Source organism: Micromesistius poutassou, assembly GCF_964030765.1.
Source record: "Micromesistius poutassou genome assembly, chromosome: 23".
In the NCBI taxonomy this organism is placed as follows: domain Eukaryota; kingdom Metazoa; phylum Chordata; class Actinopteri; order Gadiformes; family Gadidae; genus Micromesistius; species Micromesistius poutassou.
The window spans coordinates 1,599,948-1,614,637 of NC_140293.1; the positions used below are offsets into that span (position 1 = coordinate 1,599,948).

Consider the following 14,690-nt stretch of genomic DNA (forward strand, 5'->3'; position numbering starts at 1 on the left):
TAGATAATAAAATAATGTGACGTAACCCATCAATCTAGGCCTTGAACCCCCCGAGAAAAACACATCTGGTTTTATATTCTACGACTTTCTTATGGAACTTCAGAATGACCTCACAGAGCAAAGTAAATAGTGTGTGACATGCGGCTAAAGTTGTATATTCAACATCTATTTATTCCAAGGCTTTGTACAGAAAAAATGCACCACTGACCTTTTTGGGATCAGACTCAGACTTCTTGACAAGCACACATTTGTTACATCTACATGGGGAAAAAATGGAAACGGGTTTAAAACAGTTATCCATAGGCGTTTTTCTGTCCCTCACACTAACACATCATTTGTCTGTGTCGCATGGTGATAGTAGCATCACAAAGTAATTAAACGACGCACACCTTCATCCAAACTGGCTTTAACCATCCCTCAAACACACAGCTGTTATGTTACCATTATTCATCATACTTTATTGTCACACAAGAAGGCTTTGCAGTTAAATTGTTTTAATAAGGCGATATTGGAACAGATCATCATTATTACATATGACAAACTAGAGACAGAAAAATATGTGCTTTCTCACTGGTGCCGCCAAACGAAACAGCTTTTTTTTTTCATTTTTAAACCAACCAATAAGACTCCAGTTTGTTCAATACAGTACAACAATATATACGATATATACAACGCAAGAAAAATGCAGTATAGACAGTATTACACGTTTGATTGCTTGCTTGTTTGTAAGTGTGATATCGCAGAGCAGCTGTTAAAGGTGAATGAGCAGCATTTTCCATATGCTTGTGTGGTCAGTAACAAGCAAAGTGATGTGTTCAAGGAACTGAAGTATTCAATACAAAACCAATCTGGAACAGAGCATATCAAACAGGCATCAACTGAAAAACTGAAACTGAAACTAAGCAACACATGTTCGGTACTTCCATGGGCTACATGGCTAAATTATGAACTGATAATACAGGGTTATACTCAAGTGATTTTAAGTGAATGGATTATTCAACTAATTGCTTCAGTATGATCAATAAGTCTGTTTGTTTTTTGTCAGTAAAATGTTCATGCCTTGTGAACATTTGATTGTAGTGTTGTGTGTTTCGTGTATGGTTAATCAGCAGTTAAACTATGAAAACGCAAAACAGTAAAAAAAAAAAAGCATAAAATGTGCTCATACACTCGCTCACACACCCACACACACCCACACACACCCACACACGCACACACGGAAGGTAGTGTTTCGTTGTTATTTTACATAACCATATTTTCTCATGGACAGTTCCATGGCATTGCCAAACTACTCAAATATACAGTCAAATATACAGCGATGCTCCTGTGTCTCCACTTATACTGTAGTGTTGGACGTTCCTTATCGATTGTCCTTCAATCTCCTCTAATGTGGTCAAAATGGAGAGCCAATCCAATGAAGCACAGTACATCAGCAGAAACACAGTTTGTTTTAGCCTCAAAGCACCAAAAGAAATCGATTCTTTTTTTCAAATCTTTCACGTTTTAATCTATACACATGAAATAAATAAAATGTGTCCTGATGACACTGTTTATAAACACTGATGAAAGCCTAAAGGGGGTGGTTTCTTTGGTAATGAATAATATTGGAAGGAAAACGGTGTAGGAGTTGTTAACGTATGCGTGTTTAGGACAGTAAAAAGTTACAGTAGATGAGTCTCCGGTCTTGGGGTTAGGGGTTCTATTCCCTGGCTAGAGCAAGGCACTAATGCTGCCAGGGTCGGGAGGCGTTCTACTCCCTGGCTTGAGCAAGGCACTAACCCCACCAGGAATAAGAGGTTCTATTCCCTGTCTGGACCAAGGCACTAACCCCACCAGGAATAAGAGGTTCTATTCCCTGTCTGGACCAAGGCACTAACCCCACCAGGAATAAGAGGTTCTATTCCCTGTCTGGACCAAGGCACTAACCCCACCAGGAATAAGGGGTTCTATTCCCTGTCTGGACCAAGGCACTAGCCCCACCAGGAATAAGGGGTTCTATCCCCGGTGCGGAGCGAGGCAGTGACTGCAGTGAGTCGGCCGTCCGCTTCCCGGGCTAATGGAGGGCGCGTGGTCCACACACCGCTTAGCGTTGTGGCGGTTCTGGCGGCTGAGTGGCGTGCTCTGTGTGTTGGAAGTGTCCTGGTCTGGAATTAGCGCGGCTAATCCTATTGGGCTTTGCACAATCCGCCCAGTGTCTGTAGGGGCTGTGTGGTTGCTCTGCGACAGGTCCACCACCACCACCACCACCACCACGTAGCCGTGAGGAGCAGCAGGGTAGGAAGTGGTCCATGTCTCCAGGGAGGAGAGGGGGGGTTGGAGATGAATGTGTTTGTGTGTTTGTGTGTGTGTGTCTCTGTGTCTTGTGGGCTCCTCGCCAGCTTTTCCTGAGGAGGCACACGGGACACATGGGATAGACTATCTAGGGCCGCGCCAGTTTACTTCCTGGGTATGGAATGTCAATGTCTCTCTCTCGAGCCCGGACTGTTTCCTGGTTTTGTTCTACCGTCTGGCTCATTGTACTTCATGGTTAGGGGTTGGAATGTCCATAGCCTGTTTATATCTCCAGGTATCGGCCGGTCCACTTCCCGGCCTGGTTCACTGCCTTGTTTGGTCTTCCTCTTGGGTTTCAGCCCACTTCATGGCTCAGCCTAACTCCTGGTTCAGCCTAACCCCAGGCTTGGTTTTGCTCTTGGTTTGAGATTCATCTTGGCTCGGTCGACCTCCCGGATCAGTCTACTTCCTGGGTTCGGTTCCGCTTCCCGGTGCGGTCTACCTCCCGGTGAGGCGGGGGTGTCAGTAGTGTCCGTAGCCCAGGGACAGGCCCACGCCCAGGCCCAGGTCCAGGCTCTCCCGGAGCCCCCGGAGCTGCTCCTCCCCCAGGCGCGTCTTGTCCTCCAGCTGCCTCTGCTCCACCAGCAGCGCCGCCTTCATCTTCACAAAGTGGCTGAAGGGGGGAGGGGGGGGGGGGGGGCACAGACCGTCCATTACGCTGATATTAAACCACTCACACTCAAGGCTCCAGACCAGACAACAAGGACAATTCATTGGTTAAATGGTTAATTTGTCGCCATTTGTGACATCACAACTTATTCTCCCTTGTGGCATCGCAGACGGATACGTTTTGAAATGGCTTGGGTTGATAAAAAAAGACCTCTGGGACTTCTCGACACCCCTGCTTGTGATGTCACACACGTATCAACCATCCAGGAATCACGCATAACCACTAGAAGAAGCCTTACAATAATCTGTTATGATCAGTCAGTGAGTGTGTGTGTGTGTGTCTCTGCATGCCGCATGTGTGTGTGTGTGTGTGTGTGTGTGTGTACTGACCAGTAGTCTCGGTGCTGGTCGGGGGACAGACAGCGGGACAGGACCCGGCCCACGGCCTGCTCTCTGCGGTCCACGTGCTCCTTCAGGTCCTGGGCCTCAGACAGCTGCCGCATGAGCTGCCTCTGCTTCTCCACCAGGGGGGGCTGCAGCGCAGGAGACAGGGGGAGAGGGTGAAAATCTGTTGGTCCAGTCCACTGGGTAGGCTGGTAGGTTTAGTGATCATCAATATATATATTAACATATCATAAATATATACAGTATATTGATAAATATCATCAATATATATATATTGATAATATATATCGATATATATATATTGATGATATTTATCAATATATACATTGATGATAGCACATAAACAACTTGTGCTTGGCTTAGCTATCTCTTTACTCTCTGTAACAATGGTGTTCCTATCATTAATGTCATAGTCTTGTGTATGGTTGATATGCTCAATAACTTGCCCTGTTAACAAACATGATTGTGTTAAAAATGTGAAATAAAAGGGTTGAAGGAAAATCAAACCGTTTATTTCAAAGAGGAAATGAAAGGGACGTTGCCTCAAAACGAAAACGATCGCAACCGCAAGAACGACGAGGATCACACAACGCTTCCTCAGGTTAATAACGGCTCATATCCTGTTCCCAACAGGAAACGCATCACGGGCCCCTGAAGTCCTCACCCTCTCGGCCTGCTCGGCGTGGGGCTCCAGGGTGTCCAGGCTGGTCTGGGTCCTCAGCAGCCGGGCCGACAGCGACAGCAGCAGGCTCACCACCTTGTCCAGGTCCCCGATGAACATCCGGAACTTGTCCACCTCGTTGGGCTTGCACACCGCCACCACCGCGCTCTCCACCTGCGGGGGCGGGGACGGGGCGGGGGGGGGGGCGGGGGAATGGGAAAGGGTGGGGTGTCGTCAGCGATATGATCATGGCTCCACCGACAATTGTAACTGTAAATGCTTTTTTTTTCTTTCTTTTTTTTTACTGCATTTAGGGAAAGTGGTTTGGAGAGATCCACAACAAAATGCCACTCTTGGGCTTTTAGTGTTTACTCTACGCCAGTTACCATAACCACTGCTACATCGCTGTGCCGGGCGGGGTTTCCATTGGGAAACGGAAAGCGTGTGCCCCGTTTCACATCCACATGGCATATTTTAGGCTTGAGGTTCTGGGCGTTCTGTGTCCTGTGCTATTCTGTCACTTCCCATCCACAGACGAGAGAGAGAATAGCAATTCAAGAATCCAACGTCTCCCCGTTTCTCTCTTGGACATCAACCACGGGCGTGTCGACTAGAGGGCCCGCTCAGTGACTGATGAGTGTGACTGATGACGTCCTTCTCACCTCCTCCCCCAGCTGAGCGTTGGCTCTGATGTCCTCCTGCAGCCCCCTCTGGGCCTCCCGCAGCACGCCCAGCTTCTTACGCAGGCTCTCCATCAGCTGCCGCTGCGGAGGGGAGACGGACCACACACTCAGACAGACGGACGGACGGGGAGGGGACAATGCAGGCGTGGGGCGGCGGGGGTTTTGTGGTGTGGAGCTGATGGCGCTAAAGCGAGCAGCGCCAAAGTTATGGAGCTTCTGCTAATGGTTTTGTTTCTCTTTTGAATTCACACCGGACAATAGTTCTGTAAAATGTAAAATTTCTTCTGTAAAATGCCCTTAAAAAAACGACAGGAGCACTAGGCTAAACAGACAAGTAAAATTGGGCCTAATTTTGAAATATTATATATATATATATATATATGAAAAAAACACAACATGAAATATTCTATTTTGATTGTATCGATGCATGGTTTTTAAATGTGCATTTAAATACATTGACACGGGTGGCTGTGCGTTGTTATGAGGGTTTATGTCACTATATATCAGATGGTTGAATATGAGGGGAACCTTGTAGGTGAGGTCCTCCTGTTCGTCGTCATGGTGACGCAGGTCGGGCGGGTCCTTCCTGTGGGAGGATGTCTGAGGCCTGGTCGCTGGCACGCTGTAGTGAGAGGAGCAGCTGGAGCTCCTGCCCGAGTGCCTGTGAGCAAGGACGCCAGGTTCATTAGGAACAGTGAGAGAACCACGAGTCTTAAAACAGATATTTAGGATGACCATCAAAGTTGCGGGAAAATGTGTGACGTGTGTTTGTTGTGTGAATGTGTGAATGTGTGTTTTTCCTCATAGCACGATTAATTGGGTGAATGAATCATTTCTGACATCACAACGTTGAATGGGGGACTGGAGTTGATCCGTCCACCACACATCTGACTGGACACCCCCACTTGTGATGTCGCAAAGAGACGCATTTCACCGCGGCGCTGTTCTTGGAAAATTGTTTCCGAGAACAACGCCTAAGTCTGGAGGGTATGTAACAGGTATGTGACCTTCCACCTCCTCCTCCTACCGCCGCTGCTCCACCTCACCTTTCCAAGCTGTCCGTGTCGTGGCCCAGGCTCCGGTAGGCCCCTCTCCAGCTCTCGGTGCCCCACTCCCCCTCGCTGCCCAGGGGGGAGAGCTGCTCCCGGCCGGGGCCCCGGGCCCTCAGCTCCTCCTCCTCCTCCTCCAGGGACCCGCTCTCCGCCCGCGTCCGGCCCCGGGGGGAGGCGTCGCGGTCGGGCGAGGTGTCGACGTCCGTCTCCACCACCGTGACCGGCAGGGCGAAGCACGGGTGCTCGCTCGTGATTGGATTGACCCCGGGCACAAGCCCCTCCTCCTCCTCCTGATAGTCGTCAATGTCCGTCTCCATGGGGATGTCCAGCTCCGCCTCCAGGCTGTGGGCGGGGCTGGGGCTCAGCGTCGCCTCCGACTCTGTACCCGCCGCGTCCGCTTCGGGCTCCGCACTCCCGCCCCGGCGGTCCGGATCGCCGGCGTTCCCGAGGTAGTTCCGGAACCCTCTGTGGTTCCGTTGCTGTTCGTAGCCCGCGGTGACGTAGCACTCCGGCGTGGGAACGACGCCGTTTTCTACTGCGGCGGTCGCAGCGGGAGGAGGAGGAGGAGGAGGAGGAGGAGGATGTGACGTGTCGCAGTGCATCCTGGGAGATGGAGTTCTCTTCCTATCCCAATGGGCCGACGCTCTGTGATCCGCCTGGTGTCCGGGGAGAGATTTCACCGTCTCCCGCTCTGGCTCCTGTCGGGGCCGCTGGGTTTCCCACGAGCTGCAGAGGGGAAACAGATCCTGCTGTCAGTGCACTGTTCACTTCAAAAGTAGAAGCGCCACTGGTTGCGGTTATATATGCTAATTGTCGGACTGCCGCTGATGCGGCGCAGACGCAACACCGCGCACAAATGACACGGGGATGAAGAGAAGACTAAAAACTAATAAAGACGCTCTTGATATTTCACTTGTTTTATCTCGGAGGAATGTTGCTTCCATGTGTTCCAGACACCGACCTTTGAAACAAACACACATCCAACCACTTTATTCATATTATGCTTTTATACCTACCAGCTGATCTGGTTGATGTGTTTCCACTAAACTTTGTTTAACCGCGTCAGTCTCTCAGCATGACTCCCCCTAACCCCTACATGCTCCTTAACGACATGGATCTGAACTCACTGCGGGTCTGTTTGGATCAAAATGGCGGCTGGATGTATAAATACATAAATGATTAGAAATAGAGATGGGACTCCCACCTGGTAACACAGCTTCCTGCAGGCGTTGACGAGGGAGGAGGAAGAGGAAGCACAGCCCCTCCATTCTCCTGCACTTCTTCCTGTTGACTCCTCGAGGCTCCGCCCCTCTCCCTTGGGGGCGGGGCCACCGGCCGGAACGCCCTCCGGGAGAACATGGGACTGGGCGGAGCTACAGCAAAGAGGCGGTCCTGCAAGGGCTCCGGGCTCCGATTGGTTGAGCTGGCGGAACGGGGACGATTGTGATGCTGCTCTTGATTTTGATTGGCTACGACATGAGAATAGACGCAATGGCCCTGAACTTGTTCCTTGTTTAGATTGTCCGTGCTGCGAGTGTAGGGGCGGTGCTGTGTTTCCGCCGCCTGGTGCTGATTGGCTGTGGGGCTAGCCAGGGGGCGGTCATGGAGGCGGGGCTGGGCCTGGCCATGGCTGGAGGGCGGGCCGGCGGCGGGCTCCAGGTCCTGGTTCCTCCCCGGGACCTGATACCTCTCCGGGGGAAGGCTGTAGGAGCGCTGCCTGGACGGCTCCACGGGGGCCTGGGAGGAGGAGAAGTCTCCGTTGGAGGGGAGGAAGGAGGGCGGGGTGGAGTGATAGGGCGGCAGGGGGGAGAAGGACAGGGGGGAGGAGGAGGAGGACGGGGCGGCGGCGGAGGCGTAGAGGTTGTGGTGCGACGCCCGCCGGCGGTGGAACTCCTCCCACTTTGGGGGCGGCGGCCTGGGCGGGGGCGGGACCTTCTTTCGGACGGGCCCCGACTCGCGGCCGCTCTCGTCGACCTCGCTCAGCGTCTGGCTGGCCGTCATGGCGACGGCGGGCGAGCGGCGGAGGTGGCGGCCGGCGTCGTGGCGCAGGTCGTTCTCCGACATGGCGCGGCCCCGCAGGGCGAGGGAGCAGGGCGCGGCGCGGCGCGAGCGCGCCTGCTCCGTGGCGACGGACTGCTGCGGGCGGTGCTGATGCTGAGGGTGGGGGCGGTGGTGGTGGGGGTGGTGGGGAGGGGGCTGGACGCCCTCCAGGGGGACAGAGTCACTCCTCCACCTGGGGTAGTCCCTGATGGGGGAGGGGGGGGGGAGAGAGAGAGAGAGAGAGCGAGAGAGAGAGAGATGGTCAAGGGACAGAATTTTATTTAGCTTTATGAACGCAGACTGCAAGTTACTCCCTTATCACGCCGACATTTTCAGCAACTTGTCTGCATTGTTTATCTTTTGGTGTCTCTGTAGTGATTTTGTGTCGGTTAAAGCATAGAAAGGGTTTAAGGTGATATTAAGGTAATACGAATGTCTCCGCTCTATTTTCTTGTTGTACAACAAGAGTTTAACACAGAGTTTAACACGGACAGGGCAAACCCCAAACAACAGCCAGGTGAGGGAGAGCGGGGCACCATAACGGCACCATAATTCATTGTACCATTTCAAGCAATTTTATGCACATCTCGTGTTACCTAACATGGTCTTGCGGTGCCTATTGGAGCTGTGCTTCATCTTACGCATGTGTACATAGCGGGTTTGCCGAGTTGGCATGACTTAAGGTCTTTAGTTAAACACACTCCACGAGAAATATATATATTTTCATAAATGCCTTCATTCGCTCTCCTCCTACGTGTGTTGGCCTTACCCTAAAATATAAGTGTGTTTCCATCCCCTTCCCCCCTCCCATATAGCAGGGTGTCGTGGTGTCGTTGCAGCGGTATGGCTACGGTGGCAGTGGTCTGAACACACACTTTGGGCTCATTGTGTTCGGGTGCTGGTGGAAACACACATGACACGCCGGCCCGAACCACCGCAGTCCCCACGGACTCACTTAGACGCCAGGCCCACACCCACAGAGACGCAGCAGGTTGGAGGAGCGTGCGTGTGTGTGTGTGTGTGTGTGTGTGTGTGTGTGTGTGTGTGCCTGAGTAATTGCATATGTCAAGTATAGATGCATGTGTGGACTGGAAAAAAACCTATAGCAAGAAGTGTGTGTGTGTGTGTGTGTGTGTGTGTGTGTGTGTGTGTGTGTGTGTATGTGTAATTGAGTATAGATTTGTGTTTGTGTGTGTGTGTGTAATTGAGTATAGATGTGTGTGTGTGAAATGGAGAACAATGTATAGCAAGAAATACAGAAAGATACTGATTTGGATTTCATTTGTGTGTGTCTGCCCGCATGCCAGTGGGTACAGGCGGACAGGAAGTGGCTCACCTCTCGCTCAGGCTGTACTTCCTGTTGAGCTTTGGGGCTTCCTGCGTCTTGCGGGTTGGGTGAGCCTGTGGAACACATCGAGTTAGCCCCACCAATCAGAAAGCCCCATTCTGTGTAATTACGTCCCCTGAGTTAGTCAGCTCAGATTCCTCCGGAGGGGTGGTGCTAGAGTGTGGGGTGTGGTGCGCTTGATGATGTCGAAGATGTAGCCTGATTCGATGATGAATTAGTCGTGTGCCATTAAGCTGCTACTAGACCTCTATGGATAAAATAACAATAGAACCACATTCGGTCCAGTAGGATGGTCTGGCAATGAGGGGGTCGGCCCAGGTTCTCAGTTCGAGCCCCGATGTCCACAGTCATCACCTGTAGTCATCCCTAAGCAAGAAGATCCCGAACCCCTACCTGTTCCCTTATGACAGGTAGGCTGTCTGAACTCACTGTAAGTCACGTTGGATGAAAAAGTCCACTAAACAGCTTGATAATAAATAAACAAAAGTGTGTTTAGATCAAATGATTAGTTCATCTCAATGTTGGACACACATGTTTGTATTTAACTGCAAAAGTAATAAGACCAAGAACATGAAATGGAGTGTCTGTGAGAATGTGCAGGGGCCAAACAAAGAGCCCTGTGGGACACCAGAGGGCTTAGCTAGAGCTAATGCAGTGCAGTGTACACCACAGGTTTTCTAGCCAAATCATCACGGCGGTGGCCGCTGCTGGCCCAGGCGCTGCTCTGTGGTTTGACTCATTAAGGCCTCAAACTGAGGAAGTGTCTGTGGAACACATTCACAACGGTCATTACCTCACCAGCAGAACCCACAACCAGCCCACCGCTAGATCCTCACATGGCATGGGAACGAGAAACCAATTACACACTCCTGGACACACACACAATCTAAGCTATATATACACACACACACACACACCAAGCTTAAACACATGGATGCAATGAAGATACACCAAGAGATGCAAAGAGCTGTACTCAGATATGCAAAGCTTCACTACACATCCGTCACACACACACACACACACACACACACACACACACACACACACACGACACACAGAGATGCTACAAACTTGACAGCTAAACAACAAAAACATAACATTAGCGGCAGTTAGTGGCCGAGTCATCATCCATACTTAGATCCTCATGTCCAAACAGCTTTCACACTGGCCCGGATTGGAACCTCAGCGTCCACCATTTTGTGTTGTAGTTGGCATGCAGTCATCTCTATGTACTGAGAGCTCTTTGCTTCACCGTATAATAAAACGGACCGTGGAAAACAGGGGGGTGGATGTCTTCAGAGAGCTTGACCACACAGAGACCAGACTAGGAGTAACATTTTTTTTGTTATTTTTAGTTATTTGACACTCTTTCCAGACTTAGAGTGATTTTAGATACATGTTTTTAAGGAGGGTAGGGGTAAGGGCTCCTCCTCTTGCTCTCGGATATCTACAGGTAGACTGTTGTCGACATTGGGATTCAAACCTAGAACCTTATGATGGGGAGTCGAACAGTTTCGCCGTTACAGTATGTCCCATGAGTGTTTTTTGTTGCTTTATGTTTTTGTGGTCAGGCAGGTCATACCTGCGTTACATAAAGTTGTCTAGTATTATTTTTCCTCTATGTGCCAATATATCTAGCCAAATGTATCTTTGATTGATAAACCTTGATTCAAACCATCCTTTCCTGGTGGTTTTAGTGTGAAGCATTATTTAAAGTAACATTTCCTAATGTTTCTGAAGCTCTCTGAGGCTTCTGGGAAAGTACCAGACCATGAATGATAACAGCAGTCGGTTGGACTTCCATATTTTTATATTTCGCATCCTTCCTACTCTCTCACACACACACACACACACACACACACCATAAAAATAAGGAAATTCACATGGAGAAGGGTACAATAGAATACAAAAACACATTCCTCTAGGCATGCTTGCAAATGAAACACACACACAAACACACCCACACACCAACACACACACACACATGTTGACATTGTATGGGTCCATTGTGTGGTGTTTTTGGAGGCTCGCAGCCAACTCTAACATATGTCCGACAGAAGCGGGCATCCATCTGAGAATGTGCGCAATCCCATCTAAACAATTTTGAGAATGACTGGAGATGGACTGGAAGTGAGTGTGTATAGCATGCACACATCCAAACAATGTGTGTGTGTGTGTGTGTGTGTGTGTGTGTGTGTGTGTGTGTGTGTGTGTGTGTGTCTGTGGAGGAGGTAGAAACACACACACACAAACACAACACTAAGCTATCATGGATCCCACATGGCCAGTGACTCTCCAGTTCAACCGTAGACCCATCCCCTCGTCTGCTAGTCTCCAATACGTCATCGCCCAACATGGCCGCCAAAAACCCTCCACAAAGTTCACCCGAGCTTCCAGGAGTTTAGAAGCCGGGGTCACTCGCTCTCCAAACAAAAAGAAGAGACAGGAGGAAGAAGGAAGGGAAGAGGGGAAAGAAAAGCACCCCCTGCTGAGATTCTTGCGGCCTGCGGTCTGCAGTTGTGAAAGCGTCGCTGCCATTATGCGTCCACATGCCGTCGTTTCCACTATTCCGCTGTTGGTTATTTCCCCCCACAGAGCTGCGTCCAATCAGAGAGCCCTACACGCACCCCCACCCCCCCCCCCCAAACGGGGGAGACGTTCCATAAGAGAATTCCGCGGTGCCGAGGTTCTACGTGGGAGTTCTAGAACTCCAACCAGGACAGTTCTGGTCTGACTCCCCCCCCGACCATGATGCAGAGCCCACCCTCCCCTGAAGCGGCCTATCAGAGACCGCCGTCGGGTCCAGTGACGCTCGGTGCCGCCGGTCGCGCGGAGATATCGAAACCGCCGGTCGCCCGCGGGTTACCGCGGGTTACCGCGCTAACGTTCCGGAACGACAATCGCTCACCCCCCCCCCCCCCCCCCCCACTGGTGAAACCGTTTTCATTCATCAAAGTTGGCTCAGGGTTTGACTCGCGGCACGCCGCTTGCTGCGGTGTCGGCGCTACAGAGTCCGGGGAACATGGCACCGTTAATGGCTCTCTGGTCCTCTGATGAACCCGCGCTGCGGCGGCGTCTTGGCGCCGACGCCGGGCCGCCTGACACTCAAAACGGTTCCGCCAGCGCATTAAGGGGCCATGCTTCGCGTATCGCTTTTACGATCTGTCGTAGCCGGGCCAAACCGACAGAACAGAGCAGAGCAGAACGAGCGCGCTGCACTGTTGTTGACACTGTCGGGAGTCGATCACTGAGCACAACATTTGGGTGCTATGGGGCTGTGACTCTAGATTCCAGATAAAGCTCTTGTCTTGGCTTGCTAAACCCAATGGATTCATTTACAGTTTGTGGTCGCGGCTGGATGGCACATCTTCGTATATCTCCGTCTCACACTGCCCGCTCTATCGCTCCATCCCTCTCTTGCATTCTCTCTTTTTCTTTACACCCCCCTCTCTCAATCTCCTTCCCTCACTGTCCACTTGTGTGTGTGTGTGTGTGTGTGTGTGTGTGTGTGTGTGTGTGTGTGTGCGTGCGCGTGCATGTGTGCGTGCGTATATGTCTGCGTGTGTGCATGTGTACGTGCGTGCGTGTGCCTGCTCCTACCTCGGCAGGTGTGTAGCTCCTGGACGTGCAGCCCTGGGTCTCTGCCTGGTGCTGGGAGGGACCGCCGACGGGGTAGAAGGCCGACCGAGGGGGCTGGTCCTGGGCCTGGGCGTGGGGGCGCTGGGCCTGATGGGCCTGGTCCTCCTGGTGGAGGCTGTGGCTGGACCGTCTGTGCAGGTCCTCGCTCTGACCCAGCTGAGAGTGTCTCTCCTGTTCGGTCTCTCTCTCCCGCGCCCTCTGCCGCCGCTCTCTCTCCAGCCATTCCTTATCTTGTTCCCTCAGCCGCTCTGCCTCCATCTTTCTCTCCCTCTCCTTCTCCCTCTCCCACTCTCTCGCCCTCGCCTGCCTCTCTCGCTCCCTCTCCTCCCGCTCTCTCTCCCTCTCCCACTCTTTCACCCTCTCCTCCCTCTCCTTCTCTCTCTCCCTTTCCCTCGCCTGCAGTCTCTCTGCCCTCTGCAGTATCAACTCTCTCTCCTCCCGGTCTTTCTCCCTTTGTCTCTCCCTCACCCTCTCCTCCCGCTCCCTCTGCCTCTCCCTCGCCCGGTCCTCCCTCTCTTGTTCCCGCTCTCTTTCTCTTTCCCTCTCTTTCTCCCTGTTGGTGCTCACCGATTGCCTCCGGGCCTCCGCGCTGCCGGGCAGCGGGCCACTTTCCTGCAGAAGCCCCCCCTGGTAGGAGTACCTCCGCTGGGCTCGGTACTGGCCGGGGTCCCCGCCGCCGCGGGGCTCGGCCACGGGGGACGGTTGTCTCCGGGGGCTACAGAGACTGGACACCGAGCCGCTGCGACTCGTCTCCTCAAAGAACTTCATCCTGTCCGCGAACGGCAGGATCTCGGACTCCTCGATGCGCGAGGTGGAGTAGGAGCGGCCGTAGGAGGAGGACACGGAGGAGTTGGAGGAGTTGGTGGTGGTGGCGGCGGCGGAGGCGAAGGCGCAGACCCCGTGCCGAGACCCGGCGCCGGCGGCCCCGGGGGTCTGGGTCTCGGCTCGCTCCGCTCCGGACCACTGGCCCGGTTCTAGCTCCGGCTGGAGCTTGTGTTCGGGGGTCCAGCGCCAGCGGCGGGCCTTGCCGGCCGGCGCCGGCTCCTCCACCACCCGGATGCTGACCCCGAAACTGGGCGTGGTCAGGTCCAGAACCTGGGCCGGCGACTCCTGGTTCCGAGCGGGAACCCTCGGGTCGCTCTGGAAACCGGACTCCTGACCGGACTCGGACGGCGACATGGAGGTCGACCGGGAGTACCCCGCGTCGGCGCTTCGTCCCTGGGCCGACGGGCCCGGGACGTCGCCGCCCCCTTGGTCCTGGAAGTCCAGCCCCTCCTCCTCGTGGACGGTGGCCCCGCTGTGCATCAGTCCGCCCGGGCCCCGGCTGGTCTGCAGCTGGGCCTTCTTCCTCTGGATCTCGTTGCGGAGGTTGGTGGCGAACCGCTCGCTCCGACGGCGGTTCCGGCGCAGGTTCTTGGACGAGTTCAGCCTCTTCACAACCGCTTCTCCGTCTTCCGCCTCTCTTCCTCCTCCTCCTCCTCCTCCTCCTCCTCCCCTCTGCTCCTCCAGCAAGCTGTCCATACTTGCCGCAGCACTCAGGGGCACAAAATCGCCTTCCGCCAGCCGACCGGTGGCCAGTCCTTCGTGGTCTGCGGAGGGGCCGGCCAGATCCCCCGGGACGCTCGCCGACCGACCCCAGGGATGGTGCCCGTGAACGGGGGAGAATCCGGACCCTCGCTCCCCGTCTTCCGACCTTCCTCCCGCGTCTCCGGCGACGCCGTCCAGCTCCAGGAACACTGACCCCGGGGTGGAGCAGCGGCTGCCCCCCCAGCCGCTCTGCTGGGCCTGGAGGTGGGGGTCGGCGTCGGGGCAGTGGTCCGGAGCCAACGGCGGGTCCGTGCGGGGGTCGTCGCCGGCGGACTGGAGGGGCGATCGGGAGGAGGAGCAGCAGCTGCTGCTACGGGGGGGCGAGGGCGGGGGTC

At 53.5% G+C, this 14,690-nt stretch overlaps 1 protein-coding gene across 1 annotated transcript in view; it reads right to left on the reverse strand.

Moving 5' to 3' along the window:
- Nucleotides 1–508: 508 nt before the first annotated feature.
- The window catches only part of LOC311368675 (uncharacterized protein), a gene marked incomplete at its 5' end in the record, with an annotated part of 14,593 nt that continues 411 nt past the window's right edge, over nt 509–14,690 (reverse strand). Inside the window, 9 exons of the mRNA XM_084487472.1 lie at nt 509–2,944; nt 3,331–3,473; nt 4,010–4,180; nt 4,669–4,770; nt 5,218–5,350; nt 5,736–6,467; nt 6,946–7,986; nt 9,118–9,182; nt 12,730–14,665. Of these exons, the coding sequence (XP_084343598.1) occupies nt 2,794–2,944; nt 3,331–3,473; nt 4,010–4,180; nt 4,669–4,770; nt 5,218–5,350; nt 5,736–6,467; nt 6,946–7,986; nt 9,118–9,182; nt 12,730–14,665 (4,474 nt within the window). The 3' untranslated portion in view covers nt 509–2,793. The remainder of the gene's footprint in view (nt 2,945–3,330; nt 3,474–4,009; nt 4,181–4,668; nt 4,771–5,217; nt 5,351–5,735; nt 6,468–6,945; nt 7,987–9,117; nt 9,183–12,729; nt 14,666–14,690) is intronic.